The sequence below is a fragment of the Gymnogyps californianus genome, chromosome 14 (genome assembly GCF_018139145.2).
Source record: "Gymnogyps californianus isolate 813 chromosome 14, ASM1813914v2, whole genome shotgun sequence".
Lineage (NCBI taxonomy): Eukaryota > Metazoa > Chordata > Aves > Accipitriformes > Cathartidae > Gymnogyps > Gymnogyps californianus.
In genome coordinates, this window is record NC_059484.1 from 21465746 (window position 1) to 21492882 (window position 27137).

The window sequence follows — 27137 nt, forward strand, 5'->3', positions numbered from 1 at the left end:
AAGATGTGTGAAGATCAGGAGAAAGCAAAAATAAAATGACAGCTCAACGGCAGAATTATGCCAACTTCAGGACTGTTTTTCTCGGGGGGGGGGGGGTGCGGGAGCGGCTGTCTGTTTCCTCGTACTGAGTCAAGGATCAGATGTTCCCAGCCCATAACACGTATGTGAGCGTGGCACAGCTCACTTAACAGCTCTCAGTTTACTTTACTTTCCTGTACTTGAGAACACATTTTACAGGATTTAGGGATGTTCGCAGCCGGGGGTGTGTGTGTGTGTGTGCGTTTGCAGAGCAATTTCAGCCGCCGAGGGACAGGCAGCACCGGCAGCACCCTGACTCACCTCTGCGCCCGAAGCTGCGGCCCTGGGCAGGGATCTCAGAGCCTCCCTGGAACTTGAAGCTGCACCAAAGACATTCAAGAAGCCTCATACTCTGCCCAGAGAGATAGATTTCTCACAATTTCCTATGAAAGCAAATTCCTCAGTGGAAGTATTTCCTCGCACTTTCTGACTTTCAACGGCAGTCCTGCCCGCAGTCCCCCAGTAACCCCAGTCCTGACGGACGCTGCCAGCACTTGCGTTTTCCTCTCCCCAGCCCGTCCCCCCGTGCAGGCAGCGCAGACCCTGGGCCTGGCCCGGCCGCTCTGCTTTCAGTGGGAGCTCCGCCTGAGCAAGACGTGCAGGATGGACCCCCGAGTGAAAATTAATGTGGGCATCTGAGGGGACTGGGTGCCAGAGGAGTGGTGCTGGACAGTTTAAACCCAAGTTCGTGATCGCTGGATGCTTGATTCGGCGGCACCCCGGGAGAAGCCGGAGCACTGCCTGCTTTCCCAGCTGGCTGTGGCACAGCGTTGTTATATTAAGGCGGTGCTGTAGGGTTTCTATTAGTCATGCAGGAACCACAAAAGACGTTTTTCCTTTGATGCACTGGGGCTTGTTTGGTTTATCCCTCCGGCGTGTGAATGAGCGGCATCGGTCCCCCGGCTCGGGGGCAGAGGAGCCTTTCTGCGCGGGGCCGCGGGGGAGATTTTGGGCGATGGGCAAGCGGCGGGTGCCAGCAGCGGCTGGGCGCAGGCACAGCAGACGCCCCGGCAGCAGGTCCCTGGGCAAGGATGGTCCCTCTGCTCCAAACTTCAGCCCGTGGGCTTTACCCACGGAGAAATGCCCCCTTCTCCCGTCCCCCGACGCTTCTCCCGGCCCAGGGATGGGCTCGCCGGGCAGGGAAGGTTCAGCGAGACCCTGGGGGGGGGGGGGGGGGGGGGCACAGCGGTGGCTGCCCGGGGGCCCGACGAGGCGATGCCCCGCCCGGCCGGGGGCTGCGAGTCGCTGCCAGCGGGCCGGCCCCGACGGCGCGTCCCGCCGCCCCGAGCGGGATGCTGGAAGGCGGCGCGGGGGCCGGGGAGGCGGGGGGGGGTCGGGGCGTCCTGCTGCCCGTGTGCTGCCCGTGTGCTGCCCGCGCTGCCCTCGGCTCCCCGCGGCACAGCACGCGTGCGCAGGGCGCGGGTCCCGCTCCTGGCAGGCAGCGTGTAAGATGAGTGAAGGAGCAGGCGGGGGGGGGGGGGGGAGCGGGCGCGCAGGGGGAAGCGCTGCCATCGAAAATCGCTCACTTGGGCAGCGGCGAGGCAGAGAGACAACCCCGAGCCGATGTCAGGGGCTGCCTACCTGCGAGGTGCGCGAAGATGATGGCCATGAACGCCAAGCAGCCGTTCGCCATGCACGCCGCCCTCCAGGAGCCCAAGTTCTCCAGCCTGCACTCCAGCGCGGAGGCAATGCGCAGAGTTTGCCTCCCGGCCCCGCAGGTATGTAGATGAAGCGTAATTACCGCTTTAAGGCACATTTTCTGACAGGCACCGGCTTAATGTTTTTTTCATGTCGCCAGAACAATCGCGCGTCTCGGAACTTCTCTCCCCCCTCTCCCGCTCCCGCTCCCGTCTCTGATCCACACGTCTGCGCGAGCAGGGCTGCCGCCTTCATATTAATTTTTATGACCTGAGCTCCGAGGAGGAACCGCGGTGCCGGGGCAGGTTTTTCATCCGGAGATGACAGTATTCCCCGCTGACTCCACCATGCGCGTTCTCGCTCGCAGCTGCAGGGCAATATATTCGGGAGCTTTGACGAGAGCCTGCTGGCCCGCGCGGAGGCTCTGGCGGCCGTCGACATCGTCCCCCCCGCCAAGGGCCACGGCCACGGCCACCACCACCACCACCACCCCCCCTTCAAGCCGGACGCCACCTACCCCGCCATGAGCGGCGTCCCCTGCGCCGCCGCCGCCCTCCCGCACCCCGCCGCCCTCCCGCACCCGCTCCCGCACCCGGCGCTGGACGGCGGCGACCTGCTGGACCACCTCTCGCCCTCGCTGGCCGTCGGCGGGCTGGCCGAGCCCCCCGCCCTGCCCGCGCCGCCGCTGCCGCCGCACCCGCTGGCCGCCGCGGGCCCGCTGGCCGTGGGGCTGGGCCCCCCGGGGGGCCCGCCGCCGCCGCCGCCGCCCGCCGCGCCCGAGGCGGAGTCGGACCCGCGGGAGCTGGAGGCCTTCGCCGAGCGCTTCAAGCAGCGGCGGGTCCGGCTCGGGGTGACCCAGGCCGACGTGGGGGCGGCGCTGGCGGCGCTGCGGCTGCCGGGCGTGGGCTCCCTCAGCCAGAGCACGATCTGCCGCTTCGAGTCGCTGACGCTGTCGCACAACAACATGGCGGCGCTGCGGCCGGTGCTGCAGGCCTGGCTGGAGGGCGCCGAGGCCGCGCACCGCGACCGCGCCGCCGGCCCCGAGCCGCTGGCCGGCGCCGAGCGCAAGCGCAAGCGGACCTCCATCGCCGCCCCCGAGAAGCGCTCGCTGGAGGCCTACTTCGCGCTGCAGCCGCGGCCCTCCTCCGAGAAGATCGCCGCCATCGCCGAGAAGCTGGACCTCAAGAAGAACGTGGTGCGCGTCTGGTTCTGCAACCAGCGCCAGAAGCAGAAGCGCATGAAGTACTCGGCCGTGCACTGACGGCGCCCGGCCCCGACGGCGCGGCCCCACCGGACCCCCGGGACGGCCCCCGAGCTCCCCCCCACACACACTGCCGGCCCCGCCGAGGCATCCCGGCCCCGCCGCCCTCGGCGCCAGCCCGCCCGCCCGCCCCGGGACCGGAGCCGAGCGCGGCGGCAGGCGGCGGGGCCGGGGAGCGGAGCGGCGGGGTGTCCGCCCTTTCCCGGACTCCGTTCCGCGACGGCAGGAGCCGCTCTGGCAGCGCACCCCGCGCAGAGCCGCCGCGCCGCGCCCCGCTCCCCTCCGTCGGTCCGTCGGCCCCCCCGCCCCGTCCCAGCCCCGTCCCGCCGCGCAGAGCTCCGGGCGAGCGCCGCTCCCCGCCCACCCCACGCTGCAATAAAGCTTTATTTTTCAACCCGAAGGGACGTGTCCTTCCTCGCCGCCCCGCGCCGGCGGCGACACCGAAGAAAATATTTGCGAGCGCAAAACCAACGAACGCCCGCCGGCGGAGCGTGTGTGTCGTCCCCCCCCCCGGGAAACGGGACGAGCCTTCGCCCCGCCGGGCCCGCCGGTGCCATCGGCTCCCCGGCCCCGCTCCGCGCCCGCGGATAGTGAGCCGGCAGCCGCCCCCCCCCCCGCGGGCCCCGCTGCGCGGCGGGGCGCGTCCCGCCCGTCGGGTGGAAGCAAAAAATCCCCCCAGCAAAACCTGTCGCGGGTTCATTTCTAATGCTGTTTAGAAGGGCAGAAGGCTTTTATTTACGATTCCCAGAAGCACCCTAACGATTAAAAATTAATGATCGAAGCGCGAGCCTCCCCTGGATACTTCACTTCAGCATTTCGATGAGTGACAAACATCAAACCCCCGAGCCGGGTCTCGCCCTCCTCCCCCAGCAGGGAAGGGCCTGGCGAATTCAGCCGCCTAATTGCGGGTCGCCGGGAAGCCAGCGCGCTCCCTCGCTCCGCGTTTTTCCAACCAGCCCCAATGATTTTTCCCCAATCAAACGGCCTTTAATAATAAATGCCCTTATGCCATTACATGATAGTGTGGGTTCTGAAAATTTAAAATAAGGGCGATGCAATATTAATCGCCCAGCGTAGCACATAAAAGGGGCAGAAGGCAATTCAGGCGGCATCCTTCCCCCGCTGCCCGGTCGGACTTCGGCAGGTGCTCTCCGCCGCACGGCTCCCGGTGCCGCCGGGCGCGGGGGCTTTGGGCGGGCGGTTTTACACAAACAACCCAGGTAAGAGGCGTTCGCATCCCTTCCCTCGTCCCCGTGCGTGGCTGGGAGCGTTCCCCCCCGCCGCCTCCCCCGGGGGTCGCGGCGGCTCCGCGCTCCTCCGCCCAGCCCCGGCTCGGGCTGGGGACCGGCGCCGGCCGCCGTCGGGGCGCCAGGCGAGCGGGCCCGGCCGGGCCGCGGCTGGACGGGGCGGGAGCGGGGCTCGGGTCCGGTGGTGCCCGGCGGAGGGGCCGCTCGCCCGGCGCGGTGGCCGCTCGCCCGGGAGCGCGGAGCGCCGGGACCCGCCGCCCCCTCGGCTGGCTGGCACGGAGGGGCCGCCCCAGCGCCCCGCCGCCGGGCGAGAGGCAGCACCCTCGCATGGGGAGGAGAGATGCAGGCTGAAACCCAGGCAGTGCCACTGCGGGCAGGGCACCGCAGCCTCACGCCGTTTCACAAGCCTTTTGTCTTCCAGCACGGAACAGAAATGATGTGGACGTCCTCAAGCTGTCCTCAAACGGGACGAGGATCCTCCCCGGTTTGCGTTAAACCTAGCTTGAGCCTCACTTAGCCTAGCCTGAGCCTCACTTCGCCCGTGTTCCTGCTCACCGGTGTGAGACAACCTTACAGCTGTGGTGGCCGTCTCTTCTTGCCTGTTCGCTTCTGAAAGGGGAATCGGATCGTGCTTGTTCTTACGATGGCAAGGATGTCACTGCAGTTTTACTTTTTGTGGCTGTTCTGGCTTTGCCTCGATCTGCCATGTTTTTGTGACAATTCTGCATTCGTCCCTTTTGCGTAGGTCCGGAGAATGGCTTAAAGATCCTGCGTGCTCCTCCTCTCCCTCAAATACGCTGACCCGGGAGATCTGAAGCTCCTGGCCCTTCTTGCTTGCCCTCCTTTATTCCCGGTTCCTCTCTGCGCGGAGACAGCGCTGCAGAGGCTCTCTTTGCCCAGATTTCACTCTTTGCAAATTCCAGGTTTCTTTTCACTCTGCATGTGCAGGTTTGTGCCTTGCTCTGCCCAGGTACCACGTACAGGACCTGATCACTTCATCGGGGATTTTACTCTGGAGGTCAGGTACGTGCTGTTTTGATCACTCTTGGTGCCTCAGTCTTTCCCTGGGTTTGGCTCCCAAAGCTCTGGTGCCAGATAAATACAGTGTGATACAGGAAACTCATCGGATCTTCCTGGAGCTGGGGATTAAGTTCCTTCGACTTCAGTGGGAGTAGTTCAGAACCGGTATTTATTGCTGAGTAGGCACAAAGAAGCAGCCTACGTTTTCTTCTTGCTCTAACAAGTAGGGCCCTAGAGCCAGAAGGCAACGCCAAGGGGTGGTGGGAGGAAGGCAGAGGAGTCAGTGCTCGGCAGGATCCCTGCCCGGCAGCAGGGTCAGGCCCGGGTGCGCAGCGCCCTTCTCCAGTCTCACCTCCTTCTCTCTGCTGCCGCGAGCACAATCACCTCCAGCTTCTCTGCCCCCCCACCTCCCCGCAAAGCCAAGGCACAGGCGGTTTTGGCTGCAATTGCGGACTGCAAAGAGAGTTCTACTGGCTGCTGCTCTTAAATGGTAAGGTTCGCTTTTCTGTCCCTGGGACTCAGTGCCCTGAGATACAGACGAATGCATTACGCGCACGAGGCACCGCTCGCTTTTCGGTGTCCGTTGTGCTGTTAAACGGCTTCGTGGGAAGCTGCGTCCTGCCAAGCTGCCAAACAAATCCGGTGAGAAGCGTCAGCGGGAGAAGCCCGGCAGGGGGGTGCAGCCCCTCGCCCGCAGCCCGCCTGGCCTCCATCCTGCCTGGCCTCCGTCCATCCCCGCACACCTAAGCCTCCACCCCTGCCTCGGGGCCAGGGGCTGCCTGCTGTGCCCGGGACCCTGGACGGAGGCCAGTGCCGGCCCTGGCTCTGCCGGCTGCGGTCAGGCCGGGCAGGGGCTGTGCCGGGGTCACCCTCACCCTCTCAGGGTACCAGTTTTGTGAGAAGCTGCCACCAAAAGGCAATACCCCCCCTCCTTCCCCCCGTGCCCAGTCGCTCTCTCCAGGCGCGTGAGGGTCAGGACTCTCAGTTTTCTTGGAGGGCTGGGGCTCCTTGTCCTGGTCAGCAGGTCTGTGGGACCTACCCTGGGACACTTAATTCCTCAACACTCCCCCCCCAGCCCCACCTCCCACAGGTAAAATAAAAAACACGGGCCAAACTTGCTGAGAAACGGAATTCCCTTTTAGTGACAGCCCGGGTAAAGGGGAAAGCGAAACCTGCTGAACTGGGAGATGGGCAGGGAAACGCCCGGTAAAGCCCGTGTGTACGAGACAAAGGTTCAGCAGGCAAACCCCTGTCTATGGTTTCTGAACCACTAACGATTGATTTATTATTTTTTTCCCTATTCTGTGCTTGTTCCTTAATATCCTGCCCTCTGTCTCCCAGGGACTGCGCACAAGAGATGAAAGCACAGAAAACCAAACAAGCCATTGGCGGTGCTCACTCAATTGATTTTTACACAAAATTTGCCTTCATGCACGAAGGATGGAAAAATGATCCCATTAATAATGAATAACAAAAACAAATGCAGGGAGGAAATCAATAGAAGCACATCTGATATCACAGGACCTGGGGGGTGGGGGGAGCCCCCAGACATACAAAAGCACGCATGGGAGGGGAGGGGGGAGAGCGGGGAGAGGGAGGCGAGGGCCTCGGGACGGGGCACGCGGGGACACCCGGCACGGGTGGCTTTGGAGCTGTGAGGCGTGGGGGTTTGGGGTGTGCAGGGGGTTTGGGGTGCGCGGGAGGAAGGCAGCAGCCTGCTGCCGCGGTGCAGATGTGAACAGTTGACAGCCTGGCAGGAGCGTGTGTGTATGTGTGTGTGTGTGCACACACGCACGTGTGTGTGTGCATGTGTGTGCGTGCGTGTGTGCGCGTGCATGTGTGTGCGTGTGCGTGCGTGCGTGCATGTGTCTGCCCATCGGGGCAGGGTTCGGCCGCCTGCGTCCCGTGGGAGCTGCAGGGCCCCGCTGAGGGTCCCGGCTCCCGGCTGCTCCTGCAGCCCGGGGCGCAGAGCAGCTCACACGCACTCGGGGTGGCAGTGGGGGCTGGCCAAAGGAGGCAGCCGCTGGCCAGGGGAGCACAAGCTGGAGCTGGGGCCACATTTATTTCCCAGAGAAAACTGGTGCTGTTCAGCTGCAAAACTCCTAACTTCCAGCCTCTTTTCTCTCCACACTTCCCCTCCTCCAAAGTTTCACTTCTCCCGAGTTTGCAAGGAGGAGGTTCACCCTCCCCAGGAGACACGTCCAGTTTGGGATGAAAAATGTTTCTTAGGAAAGCAGTTTCTGCTGGAACTGATCTGTGCCGAGAGCCCAGCCTTTGCTCCAGGCCGCTGTGCTTGGGGCTGTGGTCCACGTGGCTGGAGTGAGGACTGGCGTCTGCACCCGAGAGATGTGGGACTCCAGGGTGAGGTAGGGGCCCCCGGGGTGCTGGGGCCAGAGGACCGGGAGTCCCAGCACTCCAGGCAGCCCAGCCCAGCCCAGCCCAGCCCAGCCCAGCCTGGCTCAGCCCAGTAGCCAGCCCAGCCCAGCTAAGCCCGGCTCAGTGAGGGAGCAGCGGTCAGAGCAGCTCCAGGACAGTCACCCGCCTTCGAGCAGGGCTTCCAGGGCGAGCAGGGGACCCTGAGAAGGGAGCTCTGGCTGGGCAGCCTGGCAGGTCCCCAGCCGCCCGTACCACTGCCGGCCCGTCGCCAGCCAAACGAGCCCGGCGCTCGGCCCAGCACAGAGATGGGACTGCGTCCTCCATCACCCACCGCTTCAACTGGACCAGCCCGGGGATGCTAAGAGCATGTGGCCATAGGCTTCAGGTGGGCGTTCACAGCAAAGAGACAGGAGCTCTGTGGAGACTCACTGACTCAAGAGCAAATGCCGCTTTACACCAATACAAAGCAGAAGGAATTCATTCCAGTTGTACAGCTTCGCTAGTTATTTTCAGAACAGAGTGTTTTAAAGCAATTGAGCGAATTTGTCTTTAATGACTGTGCTTTGCAGTTTGCCTGGAAATGTTAGATACAAATTTATTCCATCATCAAGACGTCGTTTAGACTTTGATTCTTTAAGCAAATTTAGAACTATATATGGAGATACATGTCACAACATTTTCAATAGAATTTTATATGGAAGAGCAAAACAATACACAGAGGAAAATGAAACACTTTGACCGTTTTTAAATCCAAAGAGAATTAAAAATGTACAATAACGCTACATAAATCTAGATCAGCTATTGTAAAATAGTACTGACACATGGTAACGTCTTCAACCTGCCTGGTGAAAATCAAGCTCCTAAATGCAGAGTGTAAAGTAGAGGTGGTCTCAAAACTGGTGAACCCCCACGTCTCCCTCTCAGGCAGCGGAGTTTGTGGGTGCTCAGGGTCATCTCGGTGCCTGACGCTTGTTTTCACTGTACACGGATCGGGAAGGCCAGTGCTGGGGTCAGAGCAGGGACCCTTGGCCATAGCGTGCTGTCAAAATGGAACAGGCTGCGTGGAAAATGACTTTTTGTCTCACCTGGGGATTTGCTGCCTTTTTTGTCAGGGGCTTGCTGAGGATTAATGAGATGTTTCTGGGACATAAATGTATCAGTAGCACGTTCAGGAGTAAGTAACAGTTACCTAGTGCCTTGTTGTGTCACACCAAGGTGAGCGAGGGTCTCCACAAGCCGTATGTGTAGAGGGAAATACCCAGTTGCTGGATGCTGAGGGCTGAAGGGTCTGGACCTGCGCTGGGCAGCGATGGGGCTGCGGCTGGGACGCCCAGGCTCTGACCCCCCCTTTGGGGTTACTTCTTTCCTCGGTGCCTTTAGTCCATGCCTTCGAGGTTTAAAGCGTTACGAGTTTCCATTCTCTCCAGAGGCGGGAGGGGAACTGGGAGCCGACAGCCTGCAGGAGCCGTGTCACCCAGCCCTTGCTGGTGGCTGCCTGGGGAGCCCGCGGGGGCGAGGGGGGGCAGCCCTGCCAGCGCCTGGGTGGCATCCAGCGCTGCGCTGCTCCCGGGACCAGACACCCCCGGCACTGCCTCCCACCCTGCCCGGCTCGTGGTGGCAGAGCCTGACCCTAACGTGGGGTATTGTTTATAAAAGTCTAAAGAGCGCGATATCTCTCCATTTACTCACTGTCATAACAGAAAAGCTGGGAGGGAAACCAAGCCATCGTCCACCAAAAGAGCAAAGCATTTGGGTAGTGCGAGGGCACTAAATAATTCAGCGCCTATTTAAAGGTGTAGTGTTTCGTAATTTCAGTGGAGCCATCTTTGTTTGACTCCCTACATCCTCACACTTGAAGGAGATGCTCCCACCAGGCAGGTGAGCCGAGCTTCTCTTTCCAGGAGAGAAAGAAGCAGGGAGCAGGTGGGGAGGTTAATCACACCGTCAGCATGCACTTGCTTTTTAAACTTGCATGAGTTTGGAGATCAAAATGGAGAAGAGATGTAGGGCAGATGGATTTGCGGGGAAACCTTTGATTTTTCTCCTCCTGAGGCTGGTGTGTCTAACGCATGCCTTCTGCAAGTTTACCGGGGCCCTTGTTTACACAGGGCGAGCCCTGCCGCTGGATCCCGAAGGAGGGATGCCGGAGGGAGGACCATGCTACGGGAGACAAATCCTGCCCTGGGTGCCCCTCTGGCAGGGGCCGAGAGGCAGCGCCCTGGGCTGCCTGGGGGAGAAGCACCCTCCAGGGCTGCTGCCGCTTGGCTCAGTTAAGAGCCGCCCCAGCGCCCCGGCAGCCCCAAACTGGGTGGACGCGACAGCGGGTATGACAGCAGGGGCCACCTCGGAGGGACCCCCATCACCATCACCCTCCGAGCTGCCTTTGCCTGTGCAAGCGCGAGTTAGCATCCTCCTAAACAGACTTCTGCCGAACTGCGTGCACAAAAAGTAAAGTGCTTCCCAGAACGAGAGGGGAGCACGAGCACCACAAACGGACCCGGTGTCCAGCCCCGCTGCACAGATCCCTCCTGGACAGTGTGGGAAGCTGTCGCGTGATGCTCTGCACCCACAGGAGGGCTCGGGGGGAGCTGGGTCTGCTGCCGCTGGAGGTGATGCTCCTTGGTCTCCCCTGGTACAGACCCCTCGGCCTCACAGCAAGGGCTCCCACCGCCTTTGTGTTTGCATCTTGAGGTCGCTTCCAAACAGCAGCTGGAGCCATTCTTTCATGAGGAAAGGCGGGAGAGGGCCGGCACGGGGAGCACACAGTCAGGGTCCGGCCTTCCAGCGAACACCCGCTCCCCAGGGCTCCCCTGCAGCACACGGCTGGAGAGGCAGATGGACACTGCAGAGGCTCTGATGTATTTGGGCTTGCCTGTGTTACCGGTTCTGGGAAGAAGAGAAGAGGAAGGATCGTCGCTGATCGTGCTCTTCAGACGCGCAGCGAGGGGGGCCACGCGCGGGAGCTGCAGTATTGATGGCACACAGAGAACATCGCTTTCATCTCCCGTGTTTGAAATCCTCCTCCAGAGCTACCTGTGGGACAGGGCTGCACAGAGCACGCCCAAACACACTGTATAATTCACACAACAAAAAACACATAAAAGGATGTTAGGCCTAGAAGACAAACCCACTAAAAAATCAGGAAATTATTTGGGGAGAAGGATTAAATTTTCAAGGCCGCTGCAGGATGCATAGCTAAGGAAGCTTCAGCTGAGCACCCCGTGGTCACCCGTCGTTCGCCAGAGCCTAAAGTATTTTTGCAAGTCACCTGGCAGGTCTCTCCTTTGTGGGCAGCATACCTACAGCTCCCCGCAAACCAGCCGCGACCAGGCAGGCTCCCCCAGATCTTGCACCAACGCAGCCCCGGGCCGGAGCCCGAGCCCCACATCTGCCGCGGTCAGCGCTGGCTCCTGCGAGAGATGTCAGTGCCTGCCAGGAGGACCCTGCACGCCGCAGCCCGGGACGAAGGCGGCCAGCTCGTTTCCCACACAACCCCCGTGCTGGTGGGGTGCCGGCCGTGCTGCCCCCAGCCCGGGGCTGAGCTGGCCCCTGAGCTCGCCAGCCTGCTGCGCTGCTCCGCGCTGCTCCGACGGAGCCCGGCACTTACGCCGTTCCTTCAGCAGCTCTGCGAGCAGGAAGAAAACACGTCAAGGATCTGAGTCAGAGATGATAGTTAAAGTTTGATATCTCGGTTGATTCAGAGTACATCTGGTTTTCCCCAAATGCCAAAACAGATTAGTCTACAACCGTTACCACATTATGGCCTGAGTGCAGTTTTCTGCCTATTAAAAAAAAAAAAAGCAAAACTCAGAGATCCTCCTTTAAGTAATGTAGTGAGAACATATAAAAGCATCTGAAAAAAACCCTGAACTTCTGTTTATTGCTTGGTTGGTTTTATGCTCTGCGACTCCCCAGCCGGCTGATGGCCATGGCTTTGGGGACTCACAACGGGACAGGCAGCACGCAGGCACTTTTTTTGCAGCACGTGTCCAGTCTGCTCCAGCCGTGGCTGAAACGTGCCTCGCTGCCTGCAGGGAGGATCTCCTTCCATCGCCAGCATGGCAACTGCTTCTGGCCTGCTCCCGCCTCTCCACCCTTCATCGTGCTGTGTACTGCCCGTTCCTCCTCGGCTGGCCTCTCCTCCTGAAGCATCGTGTTCCTGCGGAGCAGAGGAACGAGCATGTGGGTCTCCTTGGGGCAGCAACGGGACGGGAGGTTTAGGGATGGTGATTTTGGGTAGGCAACAAGGATGGGCTCTCTTGGATCCGTTTGCTGGAAGAGGAACCTCAGAGGCAGTTGCAAATGGGATGGAGATGGAGGGGGAGCTGGGGCCCAGCTCTAAGGGGAGCACCGGAGGGATGATTTGACCAAGCACTAATGCTGCCAACAGTGTTGAAATGCCTCACAACTCAAAATAACTCTAGTCTAATGACAGAAGGAAATATTTATGAAAAAATTTGACATTTCTTTGAATGCTGGACTTTTCAAAGAGAGATTTTGTGCTTTTTTTCAGTAGCTGGGGGGGGGGGGCAGCCTGAAATATTTTGGATAGAGCAAGTGTTTTCCTTGTCAGAGACACTGGGATGGGAGGAGCCGTTTGCCTCCTCCTTTAATGAGGAAACCTGAAATATTGTAAATTTGGGCTCAGCCCAGGCCAAAGCTGTTTGAAGGAGCAGAGCGGCGGTGATGCGCACAGCCCCTGTCCCCCTGCAAACGGGGCACGTGAGCCAGTCATGTAGTATTAGCAGCTCCACGTTGCAGACGGGTTGGATGCCACGTGCAGGCACGTTAACATGGAAAACACATTAGCCCCCACCAAGGAAACCTGAGCAAATTGGCCATGAGACGAGGTGTCCTGGGATTTAACATCGATGCCATTCCCCGGGACGCCACGGCGGAGCTGAGGCGGAGCCCGAGGAGCGGGTTTGCTCCAATTCACCGCAGCCCCAGGCAGCCAAATGAACACCGGACTGGGAGCACCCCTCTCAAACGGCATGGATCCCATCACCCTGCTGCAGCCCCCCCGTGTCCCTGCGCTTCAGCCCCCACGCAGGGGCTGCTGTGGGTGGCTGCAGGTGCCACGGTCCCTGGGCCACTGCGGCTGCCACCCCGCTGCCTCTGCCGGTCTCGTCCCCTCGGCAGCAGCCCCACGGACACTGTCCCGGCAGCGCTGTGACCCTCCTGCACCACTGCATGAGCGGGAGAGCACGTCTGCCCCGTCCCTCAGCAGACACCTTCTGTCCTAAAACCGCCTCATTAAATATTAACCCCAGAGACGGAGCATTTCTGGTCTCTCAGGGAAAGAGGCACATTTTCAATGCTCCGTGGAAGATCTCCTTTCCCTGATAGCCGGTCACGCGTACTTGCACAAGGCCGGCACGCGGCCACCCCAGCCCGCGTCTCCCACCGGGAAGGGACGCAGAGCCGCCACCGCACTGTCCCCTTAGCTGACCCTGCGGCGATTCCCGACGGCCACCCCGGCCCCGCTCTCCTGGGGCGACGCTGGTGCGGGGCTTTGCGGGGGCACTTCTGGGGTCAGGCAGCCCCCGGTCAGGGCTCTCTGCCAAATCGTGTCTGCACCATGCGCCCTGCATCGTGGGCCCTGCTCCATCCTGCACCATGTGCCTTGCACCATCCTGCACCGTGTGCCTTGCACCATGCACCCTGTGCTCTGAGGGAGCTGAGACAGCCCTGACAGTGCGGGCTGGAGAAGGGACATGGGGACGAGCAGAAGTCATGGTCAGGAGCTGGAGGAGAAGAGCCTTGCACATGCGGAGAAGCACACAGGGCATCTCCGTGTCCATGTAAAGCCCCCACCCGTGCCAGCAAGGAGCCCGGGTCTGTGCCCCAGCACGGGGACCGAGCTGCTCGGCAGCGGGGGCTGCGCTGGGCTCTGCCGTGGGGACACACTGGGGACTGAGCCCCTCCTGCCGCCTCCCGGGGCATCGCCTGATGGCAGCCCGTCCCCAGGACAGTGTGGGTCCGGCACGGCTGCGGCAGTGGGAGCAGTGGCGGAGGAAACGGGAGAGCAGCAGCACCTAGGCACATCAATAATTCATAAAATGCCAGCAGCAACAAAGGGAGAGAGGGACCAGAAGCAGGAGAACAGAATATCACAGAGCTTTTTAATGGTCTTTTTCTATTAGTGTCAGCTCTGTGGCTGGTTCCAGGCACGAGAAGTTTCCCTGGACGCCCCCGGAATTTCGGGACAGGTGCTGAGCGTGGCTTCCTCGGCCAAGGCCTGCTCCCAGGCCCCGCGGTGGTGGCTGATGGCAGTCACAGGTCTCTAACGCCTTCAGAAGGACCCGCAGGGTGGGGTGGCACGGCCCGGGCACGGGCCAGGCTCCTCCTGGACAAGGAGCTGCGAGAGATGATTGTGCTGCAAACAGCAAGCAGAGAGGCTGGGCTCGGCTTTGTCGGCCATACTCCATCTATAACCTCCAAATAAGCCCGAGTTTGAGTGCAGCCCTCTGCTCTGGGTGACTCTGGGCACCTCCATGGACCTCACGCCCATCTCTGCAGCCGTCGCCATGGCTGAGCGCCGCAGCCCCCTTCCCCCGTGTTGGGGGGCAATCTACAGACTCCCCATGTGCAGAAAAACCAGGATTTTTTTCATATACGTACAGGGAAAGCATTAGGCCAGATCAGGGAGCTCCGTGCCTGGGGCCTGCGTGCGCCGTGCCGTGCGGCAGCTGACGTGACGGATGGGGATGCGCCCTGTTAAGCTGAAGAACGCCCAGAGCCATCTGCTCCCCCACGACGCCCGGCCGGTGCCTCACGGCGGCCGTCGGCACGGGCCGGCTCCAGCCCCGCTGCCAGGCAGGAGCACAGCACACGCACGGCGCTCATGGCCGGCGGAGGGGCGCGAGGAGCACGTGCTGCACGTGGGGCAGGGGGCGGCCAGCCCCATGATTTCAGCCCCCAAATCCACCTCTGGAGCCCCGTCACAGGGTTACTGAAGGGTTTAAATAACATTATCCCCTTTCAGGGCTGCAGAAACAGAGGGGTGGGTGGCGAGCGGTGCGGTATGGTGCTGTGTGGTGCGGTGCTGTGCGGCGCGGTGCGGCATGGTGCAGCACGGCGGGTACCACCACTGCCCCGTGCACACTGAGGGGCTGGACTCCCCATCACTGGCTCCCCGGGCTTCCTTCAGACGGCTCCTTCCTCTGCGTTTCCAAGGTATAGTTTCCAAAATTCCAAAACCAATAATTATTTAAACCTCACAGAAAAGCACAACCATAAATTCTTTTTTCTGCCCTTAGTTTAATAGCCTAGCAGTCGGAAAACATGAGAGGATTGTTCTACAAATAGGTTCGCTGTGAAATGCAATTAGCCAGAGTGAAGCCAATTACCATTTTAATCATTGCTATTCTGCGTAAAAAAATACACCAGGAGAAAAAAATGGATATACTACCAAAACAGTGAGGACTGGATCCCGATCAGAACCACAGTCCAAGACCTTTCTGTTTATCTCACCCTCCCCTGTAGGGAATTTCCCTCCCCGGGGAGCAGCCCCGGGCCCCAAGCACCTCTGCGGGCGGCGAAGTGCGAGGCCGAGCAGGGAGCTGGGAAAGCGAACGCCGCCTTCGCCCGTGCCGGCGGGAGCTTCCCCCGCTTTGCCGCCCGGTGCCAGCTTGGGGCTGCCGCCCTCCGACACGGGACCTGGGGGTCTCCCCGGCAGATGCTGGCACTGCAGCAGCCGAGAGGCCCTGCAGACAGCCCAGGGCAAAATTTTTAATTCGGCATCACACTTCAACCTGAAATCTGAAAAAAAAAAAAATTTAAAAAGAATGACAAGGTGTCAGCGTCTCCGAGCCCGCACAACCGAACAGCTAATCGCAGCTCCACGGACCGGGGGCAGCGCTCGGCGGCGTTGCAGGGTGCCTGCCCTCGCGGGAGCCCGCCGCAGCTCGAGGGCTGCGACACTCGCTGCCGGAGGAAACCAAAGTGCTGAGAATGAGCTCGTGTCACAGAGCTGCAACGGGGAAGAAAAAGGCCGCTCGCTTTGGACCTGGGAAACTCGGGAACTTGGGCAGATTTGAGAGGCAGTATCCAATATGTGAAATTTCAAGCATCCTTCCTGTAAGCCTGGCAGAGAAGTAAGAAATAGTCATTCAAAAATTACAGAGATCTAAACATTTGAAAAGGTTTACAGTTTAAAATCTCCATGGAGAATGCTCTTGCTTGAGCAGCAGCAGCGGCAGCCGCAGCAGCAGCAGCAGCCGCAGCAGCAGCAGCAGCAGCAGCCCTGGGCCGTTACGTGGCTCCGAGCTTCCGAGCCACCCCGGAGCAACGAGCCTGGGGGCAGATGGGTGAGAGGGAGAGGGGAACCCGGGCTGCTGCGGGCGCCCGGGCCGCAGGCTTTTCCGAAAAACTGTCTGGATACCCAGCTGGCCTAAAAGACGTTACATTCACACTACCACATCAGCAGATCCAGGACCCCTGCAGTCGGTTTAGGTTTGGGTTTCCCCCGGAGGGATCTATCCCCCGACCAAGCGCTCGCCGCAGCCCTGTTCCCCCAGGGAGTGCGGCCAGCGGTGCCTTCCCAGCCCGGAGAGCAGCACTGAGGCTTTCTGAGGAGATGAATGAGCTGGTACTGGCGAGGTCCTGGTCTGCAGCAGCCTTGGTGTCGACCTGAGCGTGTCCAGGGGCTGCGGCTCATCGGTCCCCTCTCGTATCTGCACTCCTGGAGCCTGCTCTGCTGGTTAATTAGTGAGGGTGTCCCTGCAAACAGCAAATTGCATTATGAGAATTCAGATTTTTAATGAAATCTAGGGGAAGTACGTATTAAGAGCAATAAATTGTACTATTTCCAAAAGCCACATCCTGCTGAACAGGTAGCTGCCACCAAATTTGTCAAAATGACTCACATTTTGCAGCTCACAATTAATTGCTCCTGAAAGAGCTGCAGTCTGAGAATTACTGGCTGAAGTGTTTTGAGAAAATAAAGCTGAGCAGTAAGGGGGGCCGCGGCGCAGCAGCGCGGGGCTCTGCATGGAACGGGGCCAGCTCTCTCTGAACACGGGAAAGGGCCTTGCAGATGCTCCTATCTGCCAGCCTGTAATTAATAAATTATTGAGACAGTCCTGAAACAAGCAGATGAAAAGCGGGATGAAAGATGCTAGTGGAAGACAGACAGCCCCACTGTTTGGGGAGGATCTACGCTACCGTGTCCAAAAGCCGTTTTAATCTCCTGCCGTCAGAAAGCGCCGAGCACTCGCGGCGCTGGCGAGGGGGGACGCGGGGTGGGGACTCCCGGCTCCATCTCCTCTCCGCTCGCAGCGCGGAGGCAGGCACTTTGCATCTCGCCGTTTGGGCAGAGCCAGCGGAGGTTATCCCCAGCTCCTTCCCGCGGCTCCTCGGAGGGGCCAAGGCAGCGGGGAGGACCCCCGGCCCCCCGAGCTGCTGCCAGCTGGGTTCGGGGCCAGGGCAGGCTGGGGACACGCTGGGATGGAGCGGGGCACGCAGGCACCCGGGGAGCCCCAGACACCCGCTGAGCTGTCAAAAATCCTCACAGCAGCAGTGACTTCAAGCAAAACACATGAATAAAGAAACTGAGCAGCGAAATCAAAGTATGCAAGCGTCTCTTTAGCACAGCACCACCAAAAGGTCCCTTAGTAATTCCGATTATTTTTATTACTGAAGACAGCTCTTTTTTTTGACAGAAAGAGAGGAATGGGAAAAGTGGGATCACAAAATCAAAGCAGTTAGAGATGGAAAGACGTGATGGCTCAGCGAGGCTCCCGGTGTCCTCCCCGCAGCAGCAGGAGGGGTGGCAATATCCCCTGGCACACGAAACGCGGCCTTGCAGGGGGGAAAGATCTGCTTCCCTGTTGTGCTGGGTTTTTTTCTTTTTGTCGTGGTTTAACCCCAGGCGGCAACTAAGCCCCACGCAGCCGCTCACCCCTCCCCGCTCCCAGTGGGATGGGGAGGAGGATCGGGAAAAAAAAAGTAAAACTCGTGGCTTGAGATAAGAATGGTTTAATAACTAAAGTAAAATAAAATATAATACTAACAATAATAATAAAATATAATAATAATCATAGTAGTGAAAAGGAATATAACAAAAAAAAGAGAGAAATAAAACCCAAGAAGAGACAAGTGATGCACAGTGCAATTGCTCACCACCCGCTGACTGATGCCCCAGCAGCGATCCACCCCCCCGGCCAACTCCCCCCAGTTTATATACTGGCATGATGTTCTATGGTATGGAATAGCCCTTTGGCTAGTTGGGGTCAGCTGTCCCGGCCATGCTCCCTCCCAGATTCTTGCACACCTGCTTGCTGGCAGAGCATGGGAAACTGGAAAGTCCTTAACTTAGGATAAGCGCTACTTAGCAACAACTAAACCATCAGGGTGTTATCAACAGTATTCTCACACTAAATCCAAAACACAGCACTGTACCAGCTACTAAGAAGAAAATTAACTCTGTCCCAGCCGAAACCAGGACACTTCAGAAATGTGTGATTCAGCTGCAGGAGGCTCTTCAACAGAATATTTTATATCTCATTATGTCTCAAACATAACGTCAGCGCCACAGCTGAGCTCCCAGTTTCGGCAGTGGGTTATTGCAGGCTTTACCCATAAATGTGTTTTCTCAGTCCTCACCTGACGTGTCGGGGCTGGCAAGCGTTTCACAGGAATAACTGTTCTCCCACGTGTGTTGAGTGTTTCAGTTACACGGGCCATAAAACAAGCACAGGACTGGGTGTCTGAACTGGAAGTGCGTTTCCTTCGCTGACTGCATGATTTCTCACGTATGTTACCCGGACGTAACGAGTGCTCAGCTCGCTACCCGCCTGCTGGGCTCCCTGGGCAGTCCTGAGGGTCACGTCTCAGGGGAGCCCCCCGATGCTGCCTCCCAGCGAGGGCTGCAGACCTGGCCTCACCGCGGCCACCTCCCTGGGGGTCCTCTCCCTCCCCAGCAGAGCTCCCCATCTCCCCAGGGCAGCGGGAATCCACTCACACCTCGAGTCCCGTAGTAAACACAGTGCAGCATGAACTCTCATTTCCAAGTCCACGGGGCACCTTGGGGTGCTCCGCTGCAGTGCGGCAGCGGGGTCTAGCCGTGCCCTTCACGCGTCTCCTGCTCCATCCCAGCCCGCCCGCGTGCGCTGCAGCCCTTTGCCCTCCAGAGCCATGTTGCCCCCCGGCTTGGTTTGCCACAACCTGCACCTCAGCCCCCTCGGCCGGCTGCTGGGGGGAGGCAGCCCAGGCCAGCAGCCCCCACGCAGGGGTCTCGCTGCCCCAGCCCAGCCCCTGCAGCACTCCGCAGGGGTGTGGGTTTTTCAGCAGGCTCTGAAAAGCAGGGGCAGGGCCTGGGCACGGTCTAGCAGCCTCCCGCAGACCCCGCTGCCTGCCCCTGGCCAGGGAGCCCCAGCAGCAGCCCCACACACACCGGGTACGCTGGTAGGTTGTTTATCACAAACGCAGCCATGTGCCGTTACGGTAAATCAAACTCCAGCAGGAAAAGTGAGCTACCCCAGCCAAAACAAGGCCCGACGGGCATAACTGCGTCTTCACGGAGCTTCCACCGGCGCAGCCGTGCCTGCATCGGGACTTGTGCCAGCAGTGCTGTCAATGAGGGACTTGGAGACGGCGAGGTGCAGCAGGGTGCAGCCGCAGCGCCCTGTCACCGAGCTGGTGCTAACGGGGGCTGAGGGACCCAGCGACAGCCCCTCACCCTCTGCTTCCCGCTGCCAGCCCCCGCTCCCGGCTGCCGGGGCCAGGCCCAAAGACTCCGGCACTGGAGGAGACGTGCCCGCGTTGCCGGGAGAGGGCGCGTAGCCGCCTCCTGTGCCCCTCTGGCCCCTCGCTGCTGGGGAGCCCCGGCCCAGGGGAACCCCCCGCAGCCGCCCGGAGCCGCCCGGCCCCCGGAGGCCCCGGGCCCGCCGCCCCGCGCCAGGCCCGCCGGGCAGACAGCGCCCCCTGGCGGCCGCGGGGCGCTAGGGCAGGGCCCGCGCCAGCTCCCCATTGGCCGGCGACTCCCCACTCCCTGCCCGCTCATTGGCTGCTGCGCGGTAACTTTGTTTCCTGGGCGGTTGCCCCACCCTTGTGCCCCGCCAATTGGCTGCTGCTCGGACCCCGCCCCCGGTGACGTAAAGGGGCGGGACGCTTCGGGTTTGGCTTTTCTGGTTGGGCGCACGCGGCCGCCCGCGGGATGTGATTGGTGCACGGGGTTCCGCCCGCTGATTGGATGTAGCTCCCGTCCCTTTTTTTCCTTACGGCCTGTTCCGCCTTGCGTGAGGTCAGTTCCGGTTCTCTCCCGGGTCACGCCTCACGTGACCCGCGCCGCAAGCGGCGCGGGGCGCCCGCGCGCAGCCAATCCCGGCGCGCCTGGCTTCCCCCATTCAAAGTCGGCGGGCGCGGCGGCCAATCGCGGGGCGCGCCCGCCCCCGCGTGCGCTGACGGGCGTGGGGGGCGGCCAATGGGGCGCGGCGGGGCCTGGCCGGGGCGGCAGCGGCAGCGGCTGGCCTCGGCGGCGCTGCGAGGCGGCGATGGCGGAGCGGGGCGGCGGCGGCGGCGGCGCGGGGGCCGGCGGCGGCGAGGGGGAGGCGGCGGCGGAGCGGTACGGCAGCGAGCTCAGGTACCGCGCGGCGGCGGGCGCGGGGGCGGGCTCTCGCGGGGGTCGCGGCCTGGCCCGGCCCGCTCCGTCGCGGCCTTCCCGCAGCGCCGCCCGCGGGCCCGGCCTGCGCCCGGCGGGCGGCCGCCAGCGGCGGCGGGAGAGCGGGCCCGGGCGCGGGCCTGGGCGCGGCCGGCGGGGCGGGGCCCGGCGGCCCGGCGGGAGCTGCTCCCGCCGCCTCCATTTTCTGTCCCCGCGTGCGGCCGGCGCTGGGACGGGCCCCGCGGGGGCGGCCGAGCCCTCGTCGCCGGGCCGGGGCGGCCGGGCCGCCTGCTGAGGCTCAGCTCTGGGGCGCGGAGCTGGGCTGCCGGGGAGCGGCGGCGGCGGGCGGTCGGGGCGCCCGGCGGGGTCCCCCTCGCCAGCTCCCGCCCTTCGCGGCGCTTGCGGTGCCGGTCGGCAGGAGCAGGAGGGGCTGCCCCGGCGGTCTGGGTGCTGAGCTGCGGGCGTGTCGCCGCTCACCTTCTCATAACCTTTGTTTTTTTCAATTTTGAGTCATCATGCCAACATTGGTATTGCACTGGCACTAAATGGTGGGCAAAATTGTTTTCCTGAGAGCAGCAGAAGAGCGTTTGTTGGTTCCAAAGGTGAACGTTTTTTTTCTATATATACACTTACAAAGCTCCCTGTGTAGAGGGTTGGGTGGCCCAGCGGGTTCAGCGCGATGGTCAGAGTTCACGCCCCACCGCAGGTCGCAGATGCGAAGGATGTAGATAGTCCTGACGGACACTCGTGCTGCAGAACGATTAAAACCCGTGGCACGATTGACAGCCGTTGCTTGGGAAGTCTAGGATGCACGTGCAGACAGGAGTCAGAGTTGCAGGTCACGTTGAAGGAGCTTTGGCCGATCAGGATGCGCTTCCGCGATGCCTGCCTACCCTGATCCCAGCTCCAGGTCGTTCATTTCCATGAGTAAAAATTAACAGTTGAGGACTGATAAACTTGAATTGCAAAGGGGAAGAAACTACTGAAGTAGTCACACACTTAACTTTGTCTATTCAAACTTGGCATTTTTTCCACACCCTTTCAATTTTCATTAGGGTTTTTCCCTGTTTGTTGTAAGAATTGATTTTCCTCCAGCTAAGCTGCAAACGAAAATAAACTTTGTTTCCCTTTGGCCTTATCCGCAGAATGGCTCAGCAGCAAGCACTGAGGTTTCGTGGCCCAGCTCCCCCACCAAACGCAGTCATGAGAGGCCCACCGCCTCTCATGCGACCACCTCCACCTTTTGGTATGATGCGAGGCCCTCCTCCACCACCTCGCCCCCCTTTCGGGCGTCCTCCATTTGATCCAAACATGCCTCCGATGCCACCTCCGGGAGGGATTCCTCCACCAATGGGACCTCCACATTTACAGGTAACGAACGAGGGATTCTCTTGCTTTGTTGAGTTGGGATCTAGGAATTTTTCTTGTTTGTTTTCATGTGTGGAAATAATAAGAGGAGAGACATTAAAATGGATGAAAAAAAGAGCAGGCTCGTGCATGGTATTGTAAAACTAATGTGTACCTGTGGTATGTAAACGCAACTTGTGTTCAGCTCCTTGAGGCAATTCTAAATTAATCAATTACGGAGTTAGGATACACTCACCAACGGAGTCTTTACTAAACCCTGACTTCGTGTTGGTGCCCGGTGGCCGTGCAGAACGCAGGGTTCGGCTGTGCTCCGATTTCTGAACGCCTCAAAGCAGGCATGCGAAGTACACGTCAGCCTTCTCGGGTTATCGTAATTCTGCCTGTGTTCACTTAGTGAGGGAACGATGGACGCGCACAAAGACTGAGAGAGAAGGTGCAGCTGAATTCCACGTGGGTTCCAGCATGAGCCACAGCTGCCGTCGCTGTGGTAGTTTGTTATTACCGAGCACCAAGGGATCGGTTAGGTGGGCAGGTAGCAGTTCTGAGAAGCACGTATATAATCAGTGACCGGGTATGTTTTGCTTCAGCGGTGTGTTCAGGAGACATTGTCAACACACTGACAAAGAAAAATTTAACATTTGGGAAAAAACCTAAGAGTAGGCTTGGTGTTTGACTGGAGCAGCTGCAGGTGGCCCTTGTGCTGACATAAGTTTACTCTTGGCAGAGGGAGAACGCTCTTTACCTTATGTTTATTGTTGTCGTGTTTTGGTTTTTTTTTTAAAAACTTACAGCATTCCTGGCACCTACAGGGATAGAATGAGCCTGTTGGGCTCAAGTAAGGCAGATTTCTATCTGCATTTCATGGTGATGTATGTTCTTTCGCCTGCTTTTCAGAGACTTGGACAGTTTGAAAGGTACAACACATTTGTGAATAAGAAATGTATTGTTTTAATAGCGTTGTAGAAGTACAGTGCTATTAGGGCAGTGTAATTACTATGTGGGACTGCAGGCAGGCCTGTAAGGAGGTGAATAGTACTATGTGGTTTATAAATAATGGTTTAAATCCGCTATTAGAATAGTGAAAACTTTAGTGCTGTGAAATTTATTTTAAAATACAGGGATGTGGGCAAGATGGAAGGAGAACATGCTGACATGGGTTATTTCATGGTATTTTAGGCCCTGCTTTGCATATGTTTTTTGGCAGCAGGGCTATGGGAGCTTTTTTCCACATTACTCTTAATGCAGATTGGTTCACTGTATAGCTCTGCAGACAGCTTTGTGTGAAATGGAGGGAGCGGTATGAGAGGAAGCAAAGAAGCTGCGAGAGCAGGAACAAAGACTTATGCTGGACTTCATCTGAAAAAAACTAACATCAAACTGTAGCCTAATTCTGTGTGCTGTTGTCATCCTGAGCACAAGATTTCAAGAAGAAACCAGTGCATGTTTTCCGTAGCAGTTTTCTCTCTTACCTTCTCGAACATAAAGCGTGTTGTTAGAACTTGGACTGCTCAGGGAGGTGTGAGGTAGCTATTCATTTCATTGAAACGTTCTCAGCTGAACGAAGCTCTTGTGGCACTGAAGACTGAAACAGTACGTTTGAGGGATGTAACAGCCCCACTCACCTCGTTGAATGTCATCTTTTCTCTTCCTTTCATTCAGTACTAGGGGCCTTGTTCTGTGGTATGTTTTCATGCTCACCTTAGGTTTATTTAAGACACTTTCCACCTGCTGCGCCTTTCTTCTGGTGCTTTATGATCCCATTTTCCCTCTTGGTGTTAATGTTCATGTGCCCATGCACTACCTTGAAAGCTCTGAAGCAGTGAAGAGTGTCGGAGAGTGCAGTGGAACTCAGACTGAGAGGGGAGAACAGGACTTTGCTTCCTTCTTGCAGTTTGAAGAATCAGCCAGAGTTAATTAGAAGTCCCAAGCCTAGCTGCTGACGTCTCCTTGATTTATGTGTTTGATTTATATTCTGAATGTGCTTCAGCTCTCAGCTGTTACATCATAGCTGTTCTATCATGCCATGCAGTAAGCATGTCTTCTACAACTCATTACCATACATGGAATCCATGCACCAAGCATGTCTAAATTTTTCGTGCCATGTCAGCACTGTGCTCTGCTTCGCACCGAATGGGTTTTAGCTTCTCGCCCTGCTTCTGGTGCAAGGGGAGACATGGTGGTGAAAGGTCCCGTGGTAGAAACGGAGGAGAGGGTTGCTTAGAGTGGAGCTGAAGGGCGTTCTGGATGCCCTGGCTGTACACCTGGCATCTCCTCCTCGCTCCCAGGACTGCCCTGGAACGGTCTAACCCCTTCTTTGGGGGAAAGCAGCAACAGCAGGCAAAAAGCGAGCTCTGCTGGATTCTTCTGCAGATTGTAGAGCAGTAAAGAGGAAGATCATCTTGTGGCCAGATGGAAGAGCTGTGGAGAAGAAATAAGGAAGGAAAGAAAGGCTATAGTTACCTTAATGGCTTTTTTTGTTTGTTTTGAATTCTGTCCATGTACTCTTGACTTCCTTTATAATAGGATTTAACAAAAATCAGAGTTGGTACATGAATTTAAAAAGTAGTTTAAAATATTACTCTTACAGCAGAAATTTTGATCTCAGGGAAACTTCTAAAAGAAGCCAAACGCAGACAGAAACCAAGGACATGGCACGCACTGAAAACTGCCAAGGGTAGGACTCCAATTCTCAGTGCACGGGTGCAGCTCAGGGTCCGTGTTTGCGGCATGTCACAGCGAGCCACCCAGTTCCTCTGGCACTGGATTTCCTGCACACATCCTAGCTTCAGCAGAGCCCTGGTCTTGCTGCATGTGTGCATTTCACTCTCGGGCCGGTCAGGTATGAGTGCAGAGCTTGAAGGTTTTTACCAGTGAGCTGTTTTGGTACTGCCTTTGTGAAGAGGAAATCTTTTGAATCACAAGTTCAATTAGAACTGGAGTGATGGAGATAATTAGATTGGTTGTAGGTGTATGCAGAATAAGTTAAAGAACTTGGTGGATTTTGTCGACTGTCTTTTTTTGTAGGGAAGTATTCACTATACTTGTTTATTTGGACTGTTCTCAAATTTCCTGTGCATAACAAGTAGAATAAAAGAACTTAATGTACTTTGAATTAGAAAGCAGGCATTCAGGCTTTCAGCTAACAGTGGTGTGCATGAAAATAGAATTTGATATTTGTCTTTTTTTTTTTTTTCAATCTAGCACTAGTTAGAATTTTAGTTAATGGGAAATAGAGAAGTATAATGGATTGTAATGAAATCCACTGCTCTGCTCTGCTGATAAATTGGATACTTGTAATTTAATTTTTTTTTTAATATATTTCTTCACTGGGAGGGTCATTGTGTAACTGTTTAGTGGTATATTTGATTCACAGCTGGGGTTGTCTGAGTGGCAGTTATTCAGGAACAGTTCTTCCGTTCTTTCTTTCTTGCATTGGGGTATTTTCTCCTTTTCAGGAGAGGAGTTTTCTTTCACCCCACTTCTTTTCATGCCGCTTTTTTCTGATCCTTTGCATCAGATGATGTTAGCATCTCAGAAGTGAAATGCTTATGGCTGCTGTTGTGCCATAGGTGGTGGCTTGTCAGGAGGCGCATTCTCAGAGCTGGTAGCATTAGGTTGTTAAAGAAGCTCTCAGGACTGGTAGAGTTAACCTTACTATAGTTGTACTGTCTGTTGGTGCTCTAATAAAGGAAAACTCTGCTTGAAAATTGTATTATTATTATTATTATCATCATTATTATCATTATATGCCTTTAGAGACCACCATTTATGCCTCCTCCCATGGGTAGCATGCCACCACCTCCTGGTATGATGTTCCCTCCAGGAATGCCGCCTGTCACTGCCCCTGGAACACCAGCAATGCCCCCAGCTGAAGAGATATGGGTAGAAAACAAAACTCCAGATGGCAAGGTAAGACGGTTACCAGAAACAACAAAGTAATGGATGTTTACTGCTGTTGTGAGCATGTTGTCACATGCAGTCTGGCACTGTGGTAAAATCCTACGCTCTTGTCTATCCTCTTATTAATTATTTTTAAAACAGGAGGAACTGGACCATTTATAAATGCTCCTCCTCCAGATAAGCAGTTGTTTGATGGTGATGTTCTTAAATTGTAGGTCTATTTCTATAATGCACGTACACGTGAGTCAGCGTGGACTAAGCCAGATGGGGTCAAAGTTATTCAGCAGTCGGAGTTGACGCCGATGCTGGCTGCGCAAGCCCAGGCCCAGGCGCAAGCCCAGGCCCAGGCACAAGCAGTAGGTGCCTCCACGCCGACCACCAGTAGTCCTGCATCTGCAGCGTCTCCATCCACATCCTCGAGTACTCAGTCCTCCACAACCTCTACCACAACCACAGCAACTTCAGTTTCACAGACGATTTCCAGTGAGTAACTGAGGGTTTCTCAAGCTTTGCGATGGTGGGGAGCAGATGGTGGGGATGCTGCTTTGGGGAATTACTGCAGCAAAAACTTGGTATCCAGGAGGAAGTTGTTTCAACATAAAGTGGAGTATGAGTTTACAGCACAGTATTTAATCCAGAAGAACCTTGCATGCGAACCTTCCCTGCCCCGAATCTGAAAGAGTTACTTCAGGAGAGTAATAATAGATCAGCATGCAACCCTTTTTCTTTAGGTCTTTGTATATTTTTCTTCTGCTGTTATCACATCATCTCAAAGCTATTATGCATCCATTTCCTTTTGACTGTAGATAAAGCTAAATTGTTTGTAAAAGCATTTTACAAGAAAAGTTAATCTGAGGTAGGAATTATAGTTGTAGCAATTGCCTCTTTGTTTCCAAAATGACATCTGCTGCTTTAAGAGGCTGGATCTTTGAGTGCTGCTCCTGGGCTGCGGAGAATTGGTTGATCGCAGAATAGAGCTTCTTCTGGTGTGTTACTTCTATTAGCGTTATTCTTCTGACTAAGCCTCGTAAGTTCTCATTTGCTAGAGTTGCACAAAAGAGGAAAAAGAAAGTCCTTAGAGCCATTATTGTTCACTCATGACCTTTGAATAAGTCTGAAGATTACTGCTGTTTACATGGGCTGAGCCTTTGGTTTTAAGGGTTTTCCAACTGAGGGAACCTCAAGAGGAAAGGGGACTGAGTTTATGCAGCATGCACATAATGCATGTGTTTACATTGTATCTGCATTTAATGTAAATAGTATGATTTATACTATGGCATATATATGCGCTAACAAAGTGCCTCTAGTGCAGAGCATCTATATAGAGATGTGTATTATGTACTATAGATCTATTTGCATATGAGCGTGTCAACAGCAAACAATGAGTAAGATCACCTAGCATGAAAAAGCAAGGTAGGCTTGTTAAGGAACAGTTTGGTTAGTGTTACTGCCTACATGCAGGGCTACTGAAAGCACAACATTTAGGCTGATCAGGAATCCTATTGTTTGACAGTCTTGATCATTGTAGCTGCGCTGGCAAAAAATGCGTGCACTGAGTCAGGCCAAAGAGTATGCAGAAGATGAGCAGTTGCTGAACTGTTCTAACTCCAGTTGTAGCATATAGTTGCATCCTCTGGATTTACTA

The 27137-nt window shown here is 57.2% G+C and overlaps 2 protein-coding genes across 5 annotated transcripts in view; both read left to right on the top strand.

Annotated features, from left to right (window-relative positions):
- Positions 1–1676: 1676 nt before the first annotated feature.
- Positions 1677–2977, top strand: POU4F3 (POU class 4 homeobox 3). Its single transcript, XM_050905482.1, has 2 exons — positions 1677–1796; positions 2084–2977. The coding sequence occupies exons 1-2, from the start codon at positions 1677–1679 to the stop codon at positions 2975–2977; spliced, it is 1014 nt and encodes a 337-aa protein (XP_050761439.1).
- Positions 2978–20761: 17784 nt separating this feature from the next.
- Positions 20762–27137, top strand: part of TCERG1 (transcription elongation regulator 1) — a 33545-nt gene continuing 27169 nt past the window's right edge. For all 4 annotated transcript variants that reach the window (XM_050905064.1, XM_050905065.1, XM_050905067.1 and 1 more), the window contains exons 1-4: positions 20762–20826; positions 21370–21595; positions 25349–25501; positions 25708–25975. In XM_050905064.1, coding sequence (XP_050761021.1) covers positions 21371–21595; positions 25349–25501; positions 25708–25975 — 646 coding nt within the window. In that variant the 5' untranslated portion in view covers positions 20762–20826; position 21370. The remainder of the gene's footprint in view (positions 20827–21369; positions 21596–25348; positions 25502–25707; positions 25976–27137) is intronic.